The 18,913-nt window shown below is 31.0% G+C and overlaps 3 protein-coding genes and 1 long non-coding RNA gene across 4 annotated transcripts in view; 1 reads left to right on the top strand and 3 right to left on the bottom strand.

Annotated features, from left to right (window-relative positions):
- Positions 1 to 17,237, top strand: part of LOC136987102 (deoxyuridine 5'-triphosphate nucleotidohydrolase-like) — a 359,911-nt gene extending 342,674 nt beyond the window's left edge. Inside the window, exon 7 of the mRNA XM_067284769.1 lies at positions 17,227 to 17,237. The gene's annotated coding sequence lies outside the window, so the exon portion shown is untranslated. The remainder of the gene's footprint in view (positions 1 to 17,226) is intronic.
- Positions 1 to 18,913, bottom strand: part of LOC136987081 (uncharacterized) — an 86,139-nt gene that overhangs the window by 54,888 nt on the left and 12,338 nt on the right. The window lies entirely within an intron of this gene.
- Positions 3,714 to 4,974, bottom strand: LOC136987069 (uncharacterized). Its single transcript, XR_010882575.1, has 3 exons — positions 4,912 to 4,974; positions 4,767 to 4,820; positions 3,714 to 4,240 (listed from the first exon to the last, which is right to left on the bottom strand). It is a non-coding gene; the product is annotated as an uncharacterized lncRNA (long non-coding RNA).
- LOC136987060 (histone-lysine N-methyltransferase SETMAR-like) lies at positions 9,371 to 10,063 on the bottom strand. Its single transcript, XM_067284697.1, has one exon. It carries the CDS (start codon positions 10,061 to 10,063, stop codon positions 9,371 to 9,373), a length of 693 nt encoding a protein of 230 aa, XP_067140798.1.

The raw sequence follows: 18,913 nt of genomic DNA on the forward strand, positions 1-18,913 counted from the left end.
ACACACATACTGTGATCAGCTGTTGCAATTTCACACATTGAACCTAGTAGTACCTCAACATTGTTTCCAGCAATGAAGAAGTGTGCATAATTCTTACATAACCAATGGATGCAGCTGTATCAGGAAGAAAACAAAAAATGTTTGGATGGTAATCAGAAAAAAACTGAAGAAAATACTCTTCAAAAATTAAAAAAACAAGATCAAGTTTTCAAATTTTACTTGATTAAGCTTCGATTGTTTTGATTATATTGTAAATGTTATTAAAAATAAATTAATAAAATACAAAAATATGACACTACTCTACAGAAGAACATTGTGCCAGAAGAAAGGTTGTTTTTTTATATTAGAATAAGACACACATTTTTTAAAATTTATACAATTTCTTCCAAGTTTGTCAATGATATCTTTATTGTGATGATTTTTCTTTGTAAAATCGTATAAAGAAAGTCATTCTTCAATTACAACAATTAACCTTTCTGCATCTAGCTCCATTTCAACTACAAGTGCATTCAGTCAGCTACAAATGCATGCACACAAGAACATGTTTGTTCATTGAACAAGGATCCATGTTGCATATCTGACAACTTTAAGCATACTTAAACTTGTATAATCACGTCTGATGAGGACCACTTCTCTCACGTAAAAATGTCTTTACACAAAACATGTCGAAAAGTGTTTAATCCTGATTTATTGTGTTTCGTTTAATCGATGTGCATTGGGCCATTGAAAAACCTGTTTTAAGCATTTTTAATCGGAAACATTTTGTTTAAAGATGTCCTTGCTGCATCAGTGTGTGTCCAGCCTAATGGAGTGCATATCTAGTGTCTATCACTATTCTATAATAACTACTAATAAAAAACAATTTAAATATTTACCAAATATTAGGTTTAATGATTTTTTGTTTTTTTCAAAAAAAACTTTTATTCTAATACCCCTACTTAAATGAAAAAGAACATATTCCACATGTACTAAACAAAATAAAAACAAGAACCACTTGCATAGTTGATCAAAGTACTGAAATTAAAAATTTATGCCATACTTTTTTGTTAAACAACTATCCACATAAATTAATTGTCAAATGACTACCTTCAAAATATGTCAAATAGAGGAAAAACTAACAAAGATCAAATCTTCTGTAATTTAAAATATATTCCAATTTTTTTGAAAAACCCAAAAAATCATAAAACCTTTTAACATATCCTTGACCCCATTATTAAATAACCCCCACCCATAAGCAAATCCCTTAAAGATTCCAAAGTCATTGTTAAGAATAAAAATAACATAATGTTAAACAATAATGTTATATACAAATTTGAATGCAGTTGCACACCTACGTGTTATTATGTAGGAGAAACCAAAAGATTATTAAAAACCAGAATAGCCAAACATCTCCGTACTATTTATTAAATACAACTATAATAACTTGGCTGTTGCTATATATTGCTCTGTTAAAGGCTGTGAACCTCTAAAAAATAATGCAAAAATCTTTAAAAAAAATGTATTAAAAGGAAACTGCATAAACATCTTATAATAATAAAAATTCCCTTAAATAATAGAATAAATTTTAACACAGGTTTACAGTTTGACAACATATGGTAACTTTTAACATTACTCTACAATAAAACTGGCCTATGTAAATCTCATTTTCTAAGTAGTTTGTAACAACACTACAATGGAGAGATGCCTGCAATTTATTCCCAATCACATATATATATCAATATAAGAAAGCATCATGTTATTCCACAATACTTTAAAATAGCAAACAAATTTTCAGTTTAAATATTAGGTCATTATTACACCATACAACTATACTATTCTAATTAGAATTGTTATATACAGTAATACCCTGAACTTACGCGATAGGTGGGACCAAGCGATAACTGCGTAAGTCGAATTCGCGTAAGTCAGGGTATAATTTTGCATATAAATACATACAAATTATTTTTAATTGGGGCCGGAGACTAAAGAAAACAATAATTTAGAAAAAAATGTTTAATAAAATCTTAGATAATACATATGTATAACAAATTATATTATTAAAATCGTAAACCAAAGTTATTTTGATGTAGAAGGCTTCATAAAATCTAACAAATTCGTCTGACGGTCTCAAAGATGGTTTTTTTTTTCTCCCGCAAAATTTCCTCGTAGCATGCTAATAATTTTTTTATTTCTCGTTTTGTAGAAGAAATGCACTCTGCATTGGAGTCTATATTTTCTAAAATTTGTAACCCCTTTTCATTTTTGTATCGAAGTCTTTAATAATGTTAACTTTACATTCCAAAGATAAAGTATTTCTTTTCTTGGTTGATGCAGAAGAATCAGTTCTACTTCGTTTGGATGACATAGTAGAATCTCTTAAGTCTCCGTAGATATAACAAACACAAAAATAAATAACACAAAATAAATTGTAGCTATGCGTCGATTCCGCATGACACGTCCGAACACGTAAGCTGAACAAATAGTGTGGGAGGAGTGAGTAATCAAGAGTTGCATGGCGCTCAAAAAAAAGACGAATCGACGAGATTTAAAAAAACGCGTAACTTCGGGTTCGCGTAAGTCGAAGTAGCATAAGTCGAGGTATTACTGTACCATAATTATTATTCTAAATCTAAATACTGTAAAAATAGCATAATTTAATTCTTTTTTTTGTACTACTAGATATGCTATAAACAGAACTGAAAATGGATATAATACTAAAATGCCTATTCTGTTTGATTAAAACCTATTTTTACACCATTTTGCTGTTTTTCCTGTATGGTAAGTCCATTATAGCAATTTTGTGCTCACGTAGAAAACATCAATACAACCAGGACAAGAAGCTTTTAAATCAAGTAAAATTAGCATTAAGTCCAACCTTAGTGGAGATACACACGACCTCCTTTATCAACCCATCCTCTCGACCTTTAACCATCAAAATTTAATAGCATCAATCCTCCTAATATACGAACCTCCCTGCAAAAATTTCAGAAATTTTTCACAAAAAGCACACGAGTTACTAAGCTTCAAAGTGAACAAAATCATTCCCCCCCCCACACACACACCAACATCCATACATAAAGGAAAAAAACCCCCAAATTTTGTTTTTAAATTTCTCAATGTCCTGATTCCAAAAATGTAAAAATCTGGGGAGAGTCATTTTTAGACCAATCGCCATACTTTCTTTCTGTTATATATAACAGCCAAGAAAGTAAAAAATTAGAAAAATTAACCAACATACAAATTTAAATAATTAATTCAACATTTTGTGTGTAAACAAATTAATTAATTTGTATTAAAATTTTTCATCTTCTGAATCATCATCATTACAAAAAAAAAAAAAAAAAAAATTCAAAATTATTATTAAATATTGTCCAATACTGTTTACACTCCAGCGGAGCAAAGTCTTTCAATAATAATTTAATAATTATGTAGTAGTTCATAACTGGAATATAGGTTTTTTTAATTATATTTTAATCAATGTATATAATTTAAGAAAAAATTTCCTTTGTCTTATTATTTTCAAATACTATAAAAAATTTTTCGATAATGTGAAAAAATGAAATTTTATTATTTTTCTTGCCAAAATTGCTTTATATACTTTATTTATATTCTATTTGCTTAATTAATGTAAGAATTTAGTTTGGGATAATACACATTCCACAGATGGTCTTCTAAGGAAACAATGAAATTTACATCAATATTTTTAATTAATTTACTTTTACTTGATTAAACCTTTCGAGACAAAAGCATTTGCTCTCTACATTTTCTCTTATGTTAACATACACATTGGTTGACAACTGATTATTAACTGTCAACTTATCAGATTGATTTAAATATCCTTACAAATTCATTAAATTTTAATACTCTTTTTTTTTATATCAGATTTTGTACATATTAAAATCTTTCTATATAATATCTATATAACACACCAATAAATTCCATTTTATAGTAAAATTTGACTCTTTAAATGATATTAATTACGATTCCGTCTTCTTAATTTCCTTCATATCCACGTACTATCACTGGAAGAGTAATAAATAATACAAAATAATGCAAATGTCACTTTACAAAAGAGACTGATGTATTTTTGAAATGTTTCGAATCGAACGGCCAAATTTCACATCCAACTCCATACAAAAGGCTTCAGTCACCGCATTAAAAAAAATCAATGGAATCGGTCCAGCTGTTTCGAAGATACATTTCTGTACACGTGTCACCTTGTCCCAGCAGGCACCTTCATTCTTCTTGTCATCAGACATCTCTACAGATAAAATGACACAACAACTTTGTTTGTTTACATCTATTATTTGAAATTATCATTTCTCAAAATTTTCAAAAAAAATATTTTTCGGTTGTACCTAGTCTTTGGGCAAAAACGAACAGAGATATTAAATTCGGTTAATTTTTTTTCCTACTTTTTTTAATAACTACAGACAAAATCCAGTTGCTGCTTTGCTGTTCTATGAAAATTCCAAATATAAAATTTTATAATTTCAAAATAAAATTTTTAAAACTAATATTAAACTTCATAATATATTTCGAATTTTTAATAAACATACTTCAAACTTTCTATTAAAACAATACACCAACCAAAGCCGAATTATCGAGCTAGAAACGGTTATAATAATAATAATTTATAAGATAATTTGGTACTAGAGTTATAACTCTAGTACCAAACTGACATTCCTTAAATAAATATAATAAACGTCAGTTAATGGATTTCAGTTTAGAAGTTATTCATAATTTTTTTGTATACCCATTTAATACCTATTTGATACCTTGCTTACCTATTTAGACAAAATATATTCCTGTCAAATGAGAGATTACAGCAATGTTATCGGCTAAGAAAAGAAAAATTATCTGTAAAAATTTAGTTCTTAAGCAACTATTGTGCAAATTTCCATAAAAGAAAACAGTAATGCAAAAACATACTTGAGTCATACAGGATGGACAAAAATTATGTAATTCCTGACTAAATTAATACATGAGAAATACTTTCACAGTTTCCTACACTTTCAAATTATTTCTTCTGTCAATTTAAAAATAAAAAATGACGTAAACAATTTTAATTCTATTAAATTTCTTAAATTTTCGTCAGGATATTCCGATAAATGCTTACACTTCGTGTAAAATTATTGTTACATTAACTACTAATGTAAACAAACTGATTTTTAATTTTGAAAGTGCATAAAAATATTCATTTAAATTATTTATTTACATTAAAATTAATTGCTGCTATATTTAGTAATAGTTTTAATATATAAGATATCAAAATGACTCCTCGCTTTATATTTATACAGTTATAATCTATGAATCTCAACTTCCTATCATGTTTAATTTCTGAAGAGTTAATTTCTGAACTTCAAAATTTCCTTAGCTACTTAAAACGAGTTTTTAAAAATTAGTTATTACGTGCGAAACACTAAACTAACAAAAATTCTCTTTTTCTTAAACAAAGTCTATATGAACTACATTGTGCATTTAACAAAGATTTCTTAAGAAAACTGCAGACATATTTATTATCTATTGTTTAAATACATGTTTTCTATAAAAAGAATTATTTAAAATTTCCAAACTGTTAACAAAAATATATATATATATACTTAAAATACTTAAGATAAAGACAGTTAAGAGGAAGAAAAATAAAAATTTTTTAAATTACTTACAATCAATACAGTTAATTTAATCAAGAAAAAATATACTTATTTAAACTAAAGCATAAAGTTAATTTTCTTTATACTATTTTATGAAAATTTGGATGTTTATAGGCTAAAATGTCATCTTCCAGAACAGTGATACAAACTTTAACGATCCAGCATTTGTACAATTGTTCCCTAAGGTGAGACTTAATTTGGAAACATTCCAATAAGTTCTATCAAGCAGTACGTGAATTCTGATTTATATTAGGAGTTTAATTGATTGAAAACCTATTAGATTTTTTTTTAAATTAGTAATTTTAACGATGCTACAGAGCTAATTTTTTTTCTAAGTTACTACAAAGATTTAAAAGTATGTATATATGACTACATTTGAGAAAATAATTAGAAAAAAAAATACGGAATAATTATAAAAATAGATAATATACAATTAAAAAAAATAATCAATCTTGTTTATAAATTAATTAAAAAGTACAACTAAAAGGATTGGACTATCCAAAATGTTTATCATAGAACATCCTCCACAGCATTAATTTTTATATTCTGTAATAATTTTAAAGTAATAATAAATTATCATTTGCAGCAGATTAATGAACAAAACAAATATTTCACATAAAGTGCTTAGTTATTTTAAATTATAACATCTTCAGAAAGAACACATTTTTTAATCTGGTGATAAATTTTGTAGCTTTTTTCCAAAATTCTTTCAAGTTTTTTATAAAATTATCCATTTTTAATAAATTATCATAATTTTCTGCAGTAATGTCAAAAAGTTTAACAAAAAAAAACACATACTTATCACACCAGAACTGAGTTATATCATCATTAAAATATTTTATGGTGATTCTGAAAACTTACGTGATGGCAAGAAAAAACAACAAACAGCTTTTAATTGATAGGTATTAAAATATCTTTAACAGATCATTTATATGTTTTCCTCAACAATTACAAAAACAAGTGCATATGTCTAAATTTACATTAAATCTTGCAAGTATATGAATACCTGAATTCTGTAAAAAACTTTATACTAGTTTTACTAATATTTTTTACATACTTATGGAATATCTTTACTTTGATAAAGATTAGCTAGAGAAAATTTATACATTTATATCTTCTTTAAGTTTTACTTTGGACTGAGAATAAATAATAATCATATCAACACCTCCTTTAATATAACATGAAAAACATTTTTAAATAGTCCCTCCCTACTACTTGTTTTTCAGCTCATCTTCAGGGATTATGGAAAAGTACTAAGAACTACTTTAAAATGTTTTTAAGTCCCAATCTAGAAACTTCAAAGTTTCTAGATTTAGTGTTATATCAAGACAGAACTAAAATGAAGTTCATCAATAAGAAGATAAGAGATTTGTTGCGTTCATTTCAAAAACTGCACGTGGATTCTGTACGTTTGTCAGGGTAAAATTGACATCCGAACTTGTGCCGTACACGCGCACCCTTGAGTTCAAGGAATTAACGTTGACTGAAGAGGGGCAAAATGCCCGAAATGAGTGAATGTACTCGTAAATAAGACCTCGTCATAAAGGTGGAAAAAGCCAGGTGTTTGATAAATAACATGGTCTTGCGTTCAATGCTCAATATACAGTAAAAACACGGTTTCGAGAACATTTAAACAAATACCATTTTTTTTTAAAATTCTTATCAGTCATCTTTCTGCACATAGCCTAATTTGTTAGCTGTACTAATCCTTCAGGTTTGTAAGCAAAAAATTCTCAAACACACACACAGATTTTCATTACAGCCTGATAGCAACAACAAATAAAAATTGCCACAATATTATATGATCATTCAAATCTTTTCTGCCTTCAACAGGAACCAAACTTATTCTTTACATAAAATTATACTTATTATACTCATTCAATTATTTTGAATTCTACCTTTATAATAACAACATAAACTTGATTCTATTAGATATATTCATTTCTTTCAGAATATTCTAAATTTAAATTAAAAATCAAATTTATCAGTAGATGGTGCCTACTGCCTGCCTAAAACCAAATTACTTTATTTCTAACTGCTAAATTAGCCTAGTTACAGCCCAATAAATAATCAGGCAGTTCATCGACATTGCTTTCTTTACATAATCTATGTAAATGTTTATATTTGCTATGTTATCTTTTTGTAGAGTACAGTTCGGTCAGATGAAAAATTAATATCAGGTAACCAAAAAAGTTCTGTCGTTTTTTGTTGAAAGAAAACAAACATAAAAATGTATAGGAAATAACACAATTCATTCATTAAAATAACCACTCTCACATTTAATAACCTTTTCCCAACGGAAAACAAGCTTATAAATTCCATTTTTATAAAAGTCACAATCTTTAGAGTTGAAAAACTTCTCTAACTCCATTTCCATAGCCTCTCTATTTCTGAACTGTCGATTTCACAGATGATCATCTAGGCTTAAAAATAGGTGATAGTCAGAAGGGCTAATGTCGGGAATAAGGAGGGTGCAAAAGAGGTTCCCATCCAATGGTCTGAATTGTGTCAGAGGTCACACACACAACTTAAGGCCTATAGCATTATCGTGTAGGAAAAGAATGCTTTTACAGTTCACTAAAGCTGGCTGTTTTTTCAAAAGTGATTGGTGAACTCGACGGAGTTGGTCACTGTAGACGTTAGCAGTAATAGTCTGGCCAGATGGTATAAGTTCATAGTGAACAATTCCATTTGCAGTCCACCATACGCACAATATTGGCAGGTGTCAATTGATGAGGTATCCATTTGCTGAGCTTGTAAACTTTCCCAAGACTATGCAAATGTAAACGGACAGTTTCATCATTTACAGAAAACCTTTGTGCTAACATCTGACAAGTTTGAGCAGAATCTTCTTCGACTGCAGCCTATATAATTCGTCGTCATTAATGACATATGGCCGCCCTTCTCGTGGCGCATCTTTAAGCGACTCATCGCCGGAAGAAAATTTTCTAAACCACCTTTGGGTGGTGCGAGTGCTGACAGAACCTTGTCCAAAAGCCTGGCATATTTTTTGAGCCGTTTGCACAGCATTTGTTCCAAGTTTAAACTCATACAACATACAAGCATGAATTGTAGAGTTTGGAGTACTCATCTTCAGGTCAATTTTTATAATATTAAGAGATAACCTTTATATAAGATGAGTCAGCATTAAATCTTGATTAACATATCATTGGAATTTTAGTGCGATCTATTGTGTATTGTGTGTAACATTGTTTAAACTTTGTAGTTTCACAAAAAACAACAGAACTTTTTTGGTTACCTGATACGAGGCGTGTTTTTAAAGTAAGTACCGTTTTGAAATATAAAAAAAACAAGCAAACATTTTTAACAAAATTTTTATTTATGTGAAAGCCCATATTTTACACTATTTTTCTACATAATTCCCATTAATATTGAGACACTTATCGTATCGTGGGACCAGCTTTTGTATTCCATCCTCAAAGAATGTTGCCGCCTGATGAGACAACCACTGCAGAACAGTCGTTTTGACTTCGTTGTGTTTGTTATGGCGCTGCCCTGCCAGATGCTTCTTCAAATGCAGAAACAAATGATAGTCACTCGGCACTAGGTCGGGACTGTATGGAGGGTGGTCTAATTGTTCCCAGCCAAATGATGTGATTAGGTCTCGAGTTTGATTTGCCGTATGTGGACGAGCATTATCGTGGAGCAAAACGACACCCTTGCTCAGTAAGCCCCGCCTTTTGTTTTGTATTGCACGGCGCAGTTTTTTAAAAGTCTCAACAGTATGCAGCTGAATTGATCATTTCACCATGAGGCAAAAAATCAACAAGCAACACTCTGTCCCAAAACACCGTGCACATGATTTTCTGAGCAGAAATTGTTTGCTTGAACTTGACTTTCCTTGGAGATGATGAATGTCGCCATTCCATGGATTGTTGCTTTGATTCCGGTGTAACGTAGGCTACCCACGTTTCATCGCCTGTAACAATACGGCTTAAAAAATCATCTCCCTCGTCACTGTAGCGCTCAAGAAAAGTCAATGCACTGGCCAAACGTTTGGTTTTGTGCTCCTCCGTCAACATTTTCGGCACCCAACGGGAACACAACTTCCGATAATTTAATCGTCCGGTCACAATTTCATAGAGAACACTTCTTGAAACTGCAGGAAACTCTTTAGATAAAGATGAAATCGTGAATCGTCTGTTCTCTTTCACTCTACAGTCCACTTTTTCAATCAAATCGTCGATAATGACTGAAGGTCGCCCACTTCGTTCCTCATCGTGAATGTTTGTGCGGCCATTACTAAAGGCCCTAACCCATTTTCGTACCATTCCATCACTCATAACGCTTTCACCATAAACTTCACTGATTTGGCGATGAATTTCAGCCGCTTTCGAGCCTTTAGCACTGAGAAAACGAATAACGGCACGCACTTTGCAGTCGGCGGGATTCTCAATGAGCAGCAGCATTTGAATAACACACAAACAACAGTAAACACAGTCGACTGGCTCCGTAATTGCGTTTGTGGCTTCCCAACAGATGTAGGTACACAGCGTGCATGCACTAAGTGCCAACTGCAGCGCTCCAACGACGTTATATTAAAACAGTACTTACTTTAAAAACACGCCTCGTAGATACATTTTTGTTCTTGTGACAAAACAGTGTTATCATCAAAATAAAATGTACAATTTGTCAAGTTATATTAAATTTTAAAACATTCAACAATTCTTTTTGATTGCCTTCCTTAATTATCGACACGGTAAAGAAATTTGTGCTATGTAATGAGAACTAACATTTTGTTTATTAAATTCTTAGAAAATATTGATTTATTTGGTTTTTACAAGAATATATTTTTACATTTTGACAAATAATTTCCAAAAAAGCTTATGGTAGTTCAGCTACAAGGTTGAAACATCAAGCTCCAATAGCAGCCTACAAGAAAAGATCATTGAATTGGTATATTTTCATCATTTTTGGAACTTTTTTCAAAAAAGTAAATATTTTTTAGTTTTAGAAAACACTAATTTATATTAAATTCCTATAAGGAAGGACGTAACAAAAGCTAATTTCACATTTTACTACTATTTACTTCTTAATTAAAATGTAAAAATTTATCTATATGCAGCCACTAAAAAATCACAAAGTATTAAAATTTAATTTAATTTAAATGAATGAAATTATAACAGAATACAACCATTTATAAAACATGGTAAAAGAGCTGTGAACATTAACAAATAAAGAGTGAAAATCAATTAATTAAAAATCTTGAAATACAATAGAGTCAGTTCTAATGACTTTCTGACAGTCCTCACTGCCATTTTCAGGTTAAAGCACAGGAAATTAATATGTATTGTAATTGAGCTCATTGTATATTTTCAATATGCATATTCATTAAATTATTTAAATAACAACTTCAGTATTCCAAAAACCATCACATGCTAGAGTTTGACACAAAGACAGTTATACAATTGTAAAATATCAAAAATGTTATCATTAGAATTAGCTACATCAGAAAATATTTTTTAATTATTCTATTTACTAATTCATTTACTTAAACACAAAAATAAAGGCACTTCATAATATAATAAGAAACTTAATTTTTTATTTAGATGAATTCAAACAGAATTTCATTTAAAATAAGACCATGTTTAATAATGCTACATATTACGCTACTCTAATGTTTATTACTCAAAGTTTATTACAGTACCTAATATTAATTTTCAAAAATTTGTCATGCAATCAATAGCGAGGTTGGGGCCGAAGTTTTCAATGCAAAAACGTGTACGTCGGACGTTTGGTGCTGCTTTTCTGTAAGCCTAGAAGTTTGGCAATGGTGTTTGGAATGTTGAGCATGATTCTACTGACTTTCCAAACACCACTGCCAAACTTCTAGGCTTACAGGAAAGTGGCACTGAACGTCCGACTTACACGTTTTCGCATTTAAAACTTTGGCCTCAACCTCGCTAATAACAAGAATATGTTGCATTGCTCTATGCATGACTTACTTCAGAGATGTGAAGTGTGTTTGCATATGAATGAGTCATGTATGTGATGTTATCTTTAAAATATAAATGCAAACTATGTTATTTGAAAACCGGTGTGAAAATTTGCTTAAAATATTCAAAAGTTAATAACCATCTACTTATAATTGCCCATTTTTCTGCTGGACTTTGTACAATCAACTCTATTATGGTGACATTTCGGGATGTGCAAAAGACATTTCCACAACAAATTTAGTACCAAAACTCACCACTTTGGCACTGTAAGCAACAAACATTTTATTTGTAAAAGACACTCATGTTATACAGAGACCTTAACAGGAGATACTGCTCAATATGGTTCTCATTCTAAAGGTTCAAAACCTGAAGGCAATGATCACATGCAGTATGATACTGTCTTCAAGGCTGCCAAATTTGCAACATGATCTCAATAACCATCCTTTTTAAGTGCCTCCAAACCAAAAATTACCATTAACATTATGTGTGTCTGAGCTTTGCTCAAATACATATAATGTTAAAGTGCCAACTCTGATCTTTAGTATCTCCATGACCAATGAACAATTTCAAGTGAAATTTAAAATATTTGGTTTTCATAATGAGTACTATGGATGACTTAAATTTTGAATAAATTCTTCAGATTGTTTTGGACTTATACAATCATCATTTTGTCACTTAAATTTAAAAAGAGAGAATAGCAACACCAAGTTACCAAACAATATAGAAGGAATCTGTATATATTTAATAACTCTTTTGAGAGCTTACTGCCTCCTGTTTGTCCTTTTGAAGGTTTTATTTAAAGATATTGAGTGTTTATAAAATAATATCCCATTTTTTAAAATTTTAACACATTAATGGTCAATCAGCTATCATGTGACATGAGGTGGTGCAGACTGTCAAATGAAAATAAAATCAAATGATCTCAGATAAGGATCATGTGACAATGTCTTGCAATTACTTTTAATCTATGAATTGCTGCAAATCCAATGATTTAATAAACCAGCAACGAGTCGCTTAACTTTCCTGGCAACATTTAAAATTGTAGTGGCACCATCTGTTATATTTTATTTAAACTTTATATATTTTTAACTAAAATTGCAAAAAGCTTAATTTTGAGGGTAGACATGCCTTTTATAAATAATTGTAAATGCTAATAATGAGTAAAATCATCATTAAGTCCGACCCTACTGAAGATACACACGACTTCCATTATCTCCCCACCTCCTCAACCTTTAACCACCAAATTTTAATAGTATCAATTCCCCTAATAAACATACCTCCGTGCAAAATTTCAGAAATTTTTGACAAAAAGCACAGGAGTCATTAAGCTTCAAAGAAAGTGAATAAAATTGTGCCTTCCACACACACACACACACACACACACACAACATCCATACATACTGAAATAACATCCCATTTTTACATATTATTAGTCAATCAGTTATTATGTGACATTGTGTACTGCAGTCTATCACATGATCACACGACTGTCTGGTGAATATAGAATTATCATGAAAACTATTCTATTATGAAGTTATTGATGATCGAAAATTATTACTTGAATCAAGTTGAAAAGTAAAGCTCAGTGAAAACATCTAAATAAAGGAAACTTTTGAAAGTTGTGGCATAAGAATACTAAAAACAGATTTGACAGTAAGACTCGACATGTGAATAAAGTGCACATTGCACATACTACAACTACAGAAAGTTTTAGATGAAGCAATGTTAAATAAATTGGGAAAACAAGCATCACGACAGAAGGCTTTGAGCTTTACTTTGTGCCTTAAAGTTCCTTCACTTATATTGCTCAAAGCAGCTCTAATGTTCAACCAAATTACTATAGATGCAACAACTTTATCAAATCTGTTTCCAGTATTCTTATGCCATAACGTTCAAAACTTTTCTTTATTTAGATGTTTTTGATGAAAATAACTTTTCAATCTAGTTCCACCAGTTTTTTATGGAATACAGATTAAGATCTGAAGAATGAGGTGGTCAGGTGGTGACTAATTACTCTCTTATCACTGAAATGTTGTTGCAAAAACTGATGTATGCAGTGTCTGGTATGTGGAGGAACTCCATCTTGCATAAAAGTGACAATGCATTGTCACTGCTGAAATTGGAATACATCAGAAGTGCTGAGCATCTCGATATCTCTTGGCCATCACAGAGCATGTCACAGATCTACTGGGATTGGTTTCTTCAAAAAACAATGGTCTGAGGATAAATGTGGCTGTGAATCCAAATCAGATTGTAACTTTCCTAAAGTACAGTGGAAACTGCTGGAAACCTTGAGTTTCCTGATTGGATTCTTGATAAAACAGTTAACATCCATCATTGTTCCACTAAGGCAAAAAATGAGCCTTGTTACTCTGTAGGTTTTTCTATGGTCATGATAATCACTTCCATTCTGGCACTGAAGGCTATTGTAAAGATCAGTTGGATTCAATGTTCCCTCTGATTGTATGATGCTGAAAAGCACCCAAGCAAAAAATTTTCAGACAAGAAATCCAATACATGTACATCTGAATTATTTTTGCTAGAATTATGTCACATGTGAGTGTCAGATAGACAGGTTGCATGACCGCCGACAGACTGAGCCTGGTCTACTGAATGTGGAATATATCCTTTGTCTACCTCCCTGCCAGAACCACTTTTGTGTTAGACCTCATGCTGGTCACTCGTGTAGATACTTTGTTACATTCAATAAAGTTTACCCAGTAACTGTAGGTATACTCTACTTATTTTAAACTTGTCAATGTAACTTAATGTTACAAATTACTCATATGGTACTATCATCTCCTGAAACATTACAGATTCCTTTTGAATCGGCCTATATATAGAAATTATTTGAATCATCTTGAATACTTTTTATGTAGATATCCTACTGGCAGCTGTGTGTGTGGGAAGTAAATGCACCTTTACAACCAGTATGCATCTGTGCACATGAACAGCTTAGAAGGAACATTGGTTGGGTTTCCCTGTTGGAAACAAGCAACCACTGATTCTGGCAAAAAACAAGGCACAAACTTTCTCAGTACCTTCCACACTGCCGTAGAATACATCCAACTACCATGATACTTTACTTGCACTACTGTAGTATTGATTGTTCAACAATCCCTAATGACTGGTGAAGCGAGGCTTGCACTAAAATTAGGTTGAACTTCCAGCTGTCCATTTTCCTCAAACTGAATAATCATTCTCCTGAGAGCTTATGGAGTCCTAAGCATAAATTCTTACAATGGCAAAATTTTCAAAGAGCAGTTGCAGTATTGTCATTTTTTCATAAAACTACTTCACAAGAAATGCATGTTCCTGCATGATTTTGGCCATTGTAGTCGATAACAACAACATTCAATGGTTGTGGTTACTTTTATACCCAGAACTTGGCTACACACGGTTAAGTAAAAGAAACTGTTTTTCATTACTTGTAGTGCCAAATGTGCCACAGTGGTACTAATTTTCTTTATGGAAATAGATACCAGATGGCATAAAATTTCATCATACCAGATCTGACTGCATTTGGACTGATAAATCTCTCTCTAGACAGTATTAAATAAGGGTACTTTTAATTATAATCACCCTGTATATTAAGGTTAATAAGATCAAGTGCTTCTTGAATATGGTTTCCTTTAACACAATAGTAAAGTTGCAAGTGTCGCAAACAACAAAGAATTTGCTGCAGCAATTAACATTTGCTGAATTTACAAATTTAATAGGTAGAAAATTTAACAAATCTCATTTATTAAAAATACAGGTGCTCCTCTACTTATGAGCAGATTAGGTTCCTGAGATTTTGTTGTAAGTCAAAAACTAATCTATAAAATACATTTGTACACAGAATAACCATTTATGATTAGTGTTTGATCCTTCAGTGTACTTAATAGAATGCATTATACTCATTTACCTGCTCACCACTACTTAGTAGTAGGTGTTTCAAATATGGTTTTTTAACATAACATATTTAGTTTTATAATGTTCAATGCAGTTTCCATGGTAATAGAGTGATACTTTTTAGATTTATCTCCACTGCTAGATTTATATTACATTTTTGATGCATTTTTGAAGTACTGTAAAACTTTATAAAAATTGCAAGCAGTAACAAAAAGCACCATTACTCCAACATTACCAACTTTAACACCATCTCACAAGTGGCAATGGAACCTCGGAATTCAAGCAAAAATGAAAAATGATGATACACAATAAAAATAAGTCCACATTAATTATTTATTAAAAATTGATTATTTAATACCAAAGACTGAAAAATCAATCACTAAATTTTAAAAATTAGTTTCTTTGAAGATAAAATATGCAAATATACATGCCTCATTAAAACAATGTGTAAGGAACTGAGTCCGAACGTTATTTTTATTTTATTATTATTTCCGTTTTATTATCTTTTGTTTGGAGTTTATGTTTATTTAGGACGAAGGTTCCCCACCACTCTCTTGTTAGTAATGAAAAATGAAGATAAAACAACTCACAGAGAAATAAGCGCCGTAGGAAAAAATCTTGCGCACTTGCGCTGCCCGGCGGAAGTAACAGTCCGCAGAAAAAAAAATGGAGGGGGGAGTCCCCACAATCACTAATAGAGAAATACTTGATAAACCGTCTTAAACATCCCAGAAAATTATGATAAATATTTTGTAAACAGTTTATAAGCTTTGTCGGAAACTTAAAGCTGCCAGAACAGAAAGTTAATGTTAGCAACTAAGTATGTAAATAAGGGGAGTAACCCAGCTCAAGTGTGACGTCACCTCACAGTATAAAACCCGTACGTTAACCGAAGGAGGAGAGGTGATTTCCAAACCGAGGTGAATTCCAAATCGAGGCGACTGTGAGAGCGAGGTTAATTCGAAAGCGAAGTATTTTCTGATAGAAGTCCAGATTGATAATTGGACGATCCAAGGTGTTAAAGAGGAGTTGATTGACGATTTGACGATATCGAAAGGATTGAGGAAGTAATAGTTTCTTCGTATAGTGAGGTGACGGATAGACGTTTAATTAGTAAGAGATTTTGTTCATAGTTTCTAAGTATTTGATTTGTCGAATTTTCAAAGGAGAAATTATTATTAAGTTAAGCTAAGTAGCTAAGTTTATTGTCGGGTTGACTTGTTGATTTTCGTTAATAAATTTTGTTTGGATTATTGACATTTGTACGTAGTACATTCTAGTTGCTAATTAAATATATTTGAACTTTTGATCTGACTTGATATTTATCGTTATTATTACTAATTTTTCGGTGCACGCTTAAAAGCCCAGGCCTGGCAAACTAATCTCGAATCCGCGTAAAGTACCCATTAGGTTAACGGAAGTTTTACCGACCGTAATTATAGTCAGTTTCCTAAGATACTAAAATTAAGTACTTTACAAATGTTCTGTTCCAACTGTCCCTCCTAGAGTGAAAACCTTAGTGCCATTACTCGTTGTCAGGCCAAACAATTGACAATGCAGTTATTCAGTCATTAAGAAACTTCAGTGTTCTGTTCAGTAATGTTTATCCACAAGTGCATTACTATGTATACAAGTATGTTCTATCCACCGGTTTGTTATACTGCATCGTTATCGTTAAATGTCTACTTGCAGTCAATATGTTTTTGTTTGGAGTTATAATGTATACCCACTTATGCTTTATCATTAGCATTCATTGTATATATTCTGTCTATATATATATGTAGCATTACTGTAGCTATTTGTTTTAATAAATGCAATGCAGGAGCTCATTAACTCTTTTTTCACCAACTTTCCTTTCACACTTTTTTACTTTCCCTTCAATCCTACACCACTTACCCCTTTCTGATTCTCTTTTCTCACTAGGCAATACCAACAAGTAGTCCTAGTTTTCTGCCCCTATCCTGCAAAAGTGTACTATAGTAATAATGATATTGCAGGTAAAAAGGTTTGTTTCTTATATAAGAGTTTAATGAATAAGTACGTTTGATCCTCATAGGATTTTTTTACTGTGAGTTCAATCTTTGTGAACCCTTTAGGTTCACAAAGATAAAGATTCACAGTAAAAAAAATATTTGTATTTATTTCATTTCAAATATTTAAAAACATTCCAACATTTAAATGTCATTACAAATAATTTATTAAGTAAAAATACATAAGTGTAAAGTAAATATATAAAAATACAAAAATTAATGAAATTATTAGATAGATACAGGAATGAACAGTGGGTGTACAGTCTTACAATATTTAATAGCATTCATTTTTTATATATGAAATACCCAGATGTTATGGAAGTTGTCAACATCTTCGGCATCCACACACTGCTTGACCATCAAGAGCTTATAAATTTGTATTTTTTCTAAAGTTCTTGCCCTCATACCATCTTCCACCCATTTAGCTTCTTCCCACATTTGGCTCTCTACTCAACAACAAAATTATGGGGAGATGATAAAATTATTTAAAAGGTGGAAGACTGTATAAGAATGAGAACCTTAGAAAAAATACAAATTTATAAGCACTTGACGGTCAAGCAGTGTTGTCAATGCCTAAGATGTTGATAACTTCCATAACACCTGGCATTTCATATAAAAAATTAATTCTATTAAATAGAAATGATGGCAAACACTATCGTTAAGTTTTTTGTATTATCTTGGAATAAAATAATGTTTCCAATGACTAATTTTCAGCAATAACATTCCGACTTTCCTGATACGTTAACAATAAATTTGTCGGAAAATTATTTTATTTCAAATTGACTTACAAGTAGCATTCTACAAGAACTTTTGATAACTGCCTGCATAACAATAGTTTCATTTAAAAAATAAAAACATTAATATAAATGATAAAATTACAAATAAAATGTTAAGATACAAGAAAAGGTTACTCTCTAGTTTCATGACAAATATTTTTGCAATATTTTTTAAAAGTAAGAAAGTCGTGGAATAACTTACGTTTGATGGACCTAATAGTCTAAGCAGGGATCACCAAACTTTTATCACAGCAAGCCACATATCTGAGAGACTGACGAGCGTGAGCCACATAACCATGTTGTTCAACACAGTACACAAAACAAGGACAACCAGCATATTTATTTACTAATACACAAACACGATTGCTGCTCGTAATCACTTTTGTTATAAACTTCATTGCAGATACGTACACAAACAGCGCTCTGATATCCAAAGGCACAAAAAGTTGCCAAATTTTTTATTTCACTGATTTTTCTAATAATTATATTACTGTAAGATGCAAAAATCAGACTGGACCACTTCTGGCATTTTTACTTAGGTACACTTACTGTGAAGGTATAAAGATTAATGAAATAATCATCAACAATCTCAGATATGTGAACGATACAGTCATTCTCACTAC

Source organism: Centruroides vittatus, unplaced genomic scaffold (assembly GCF_030686945.1).
Source record: "Centruroides vittatus isolate TY-2023 unplaced genomic scaffold, ASM3068694v2 scaffold_1444, whole genome shotgun sequence".
Lineage (NCBI taxonomy): Eukaryota > Metazoa > Arthropoda > Arachnida > Scorpiones > Buthidae > Centruroides > Centruroides vittatus.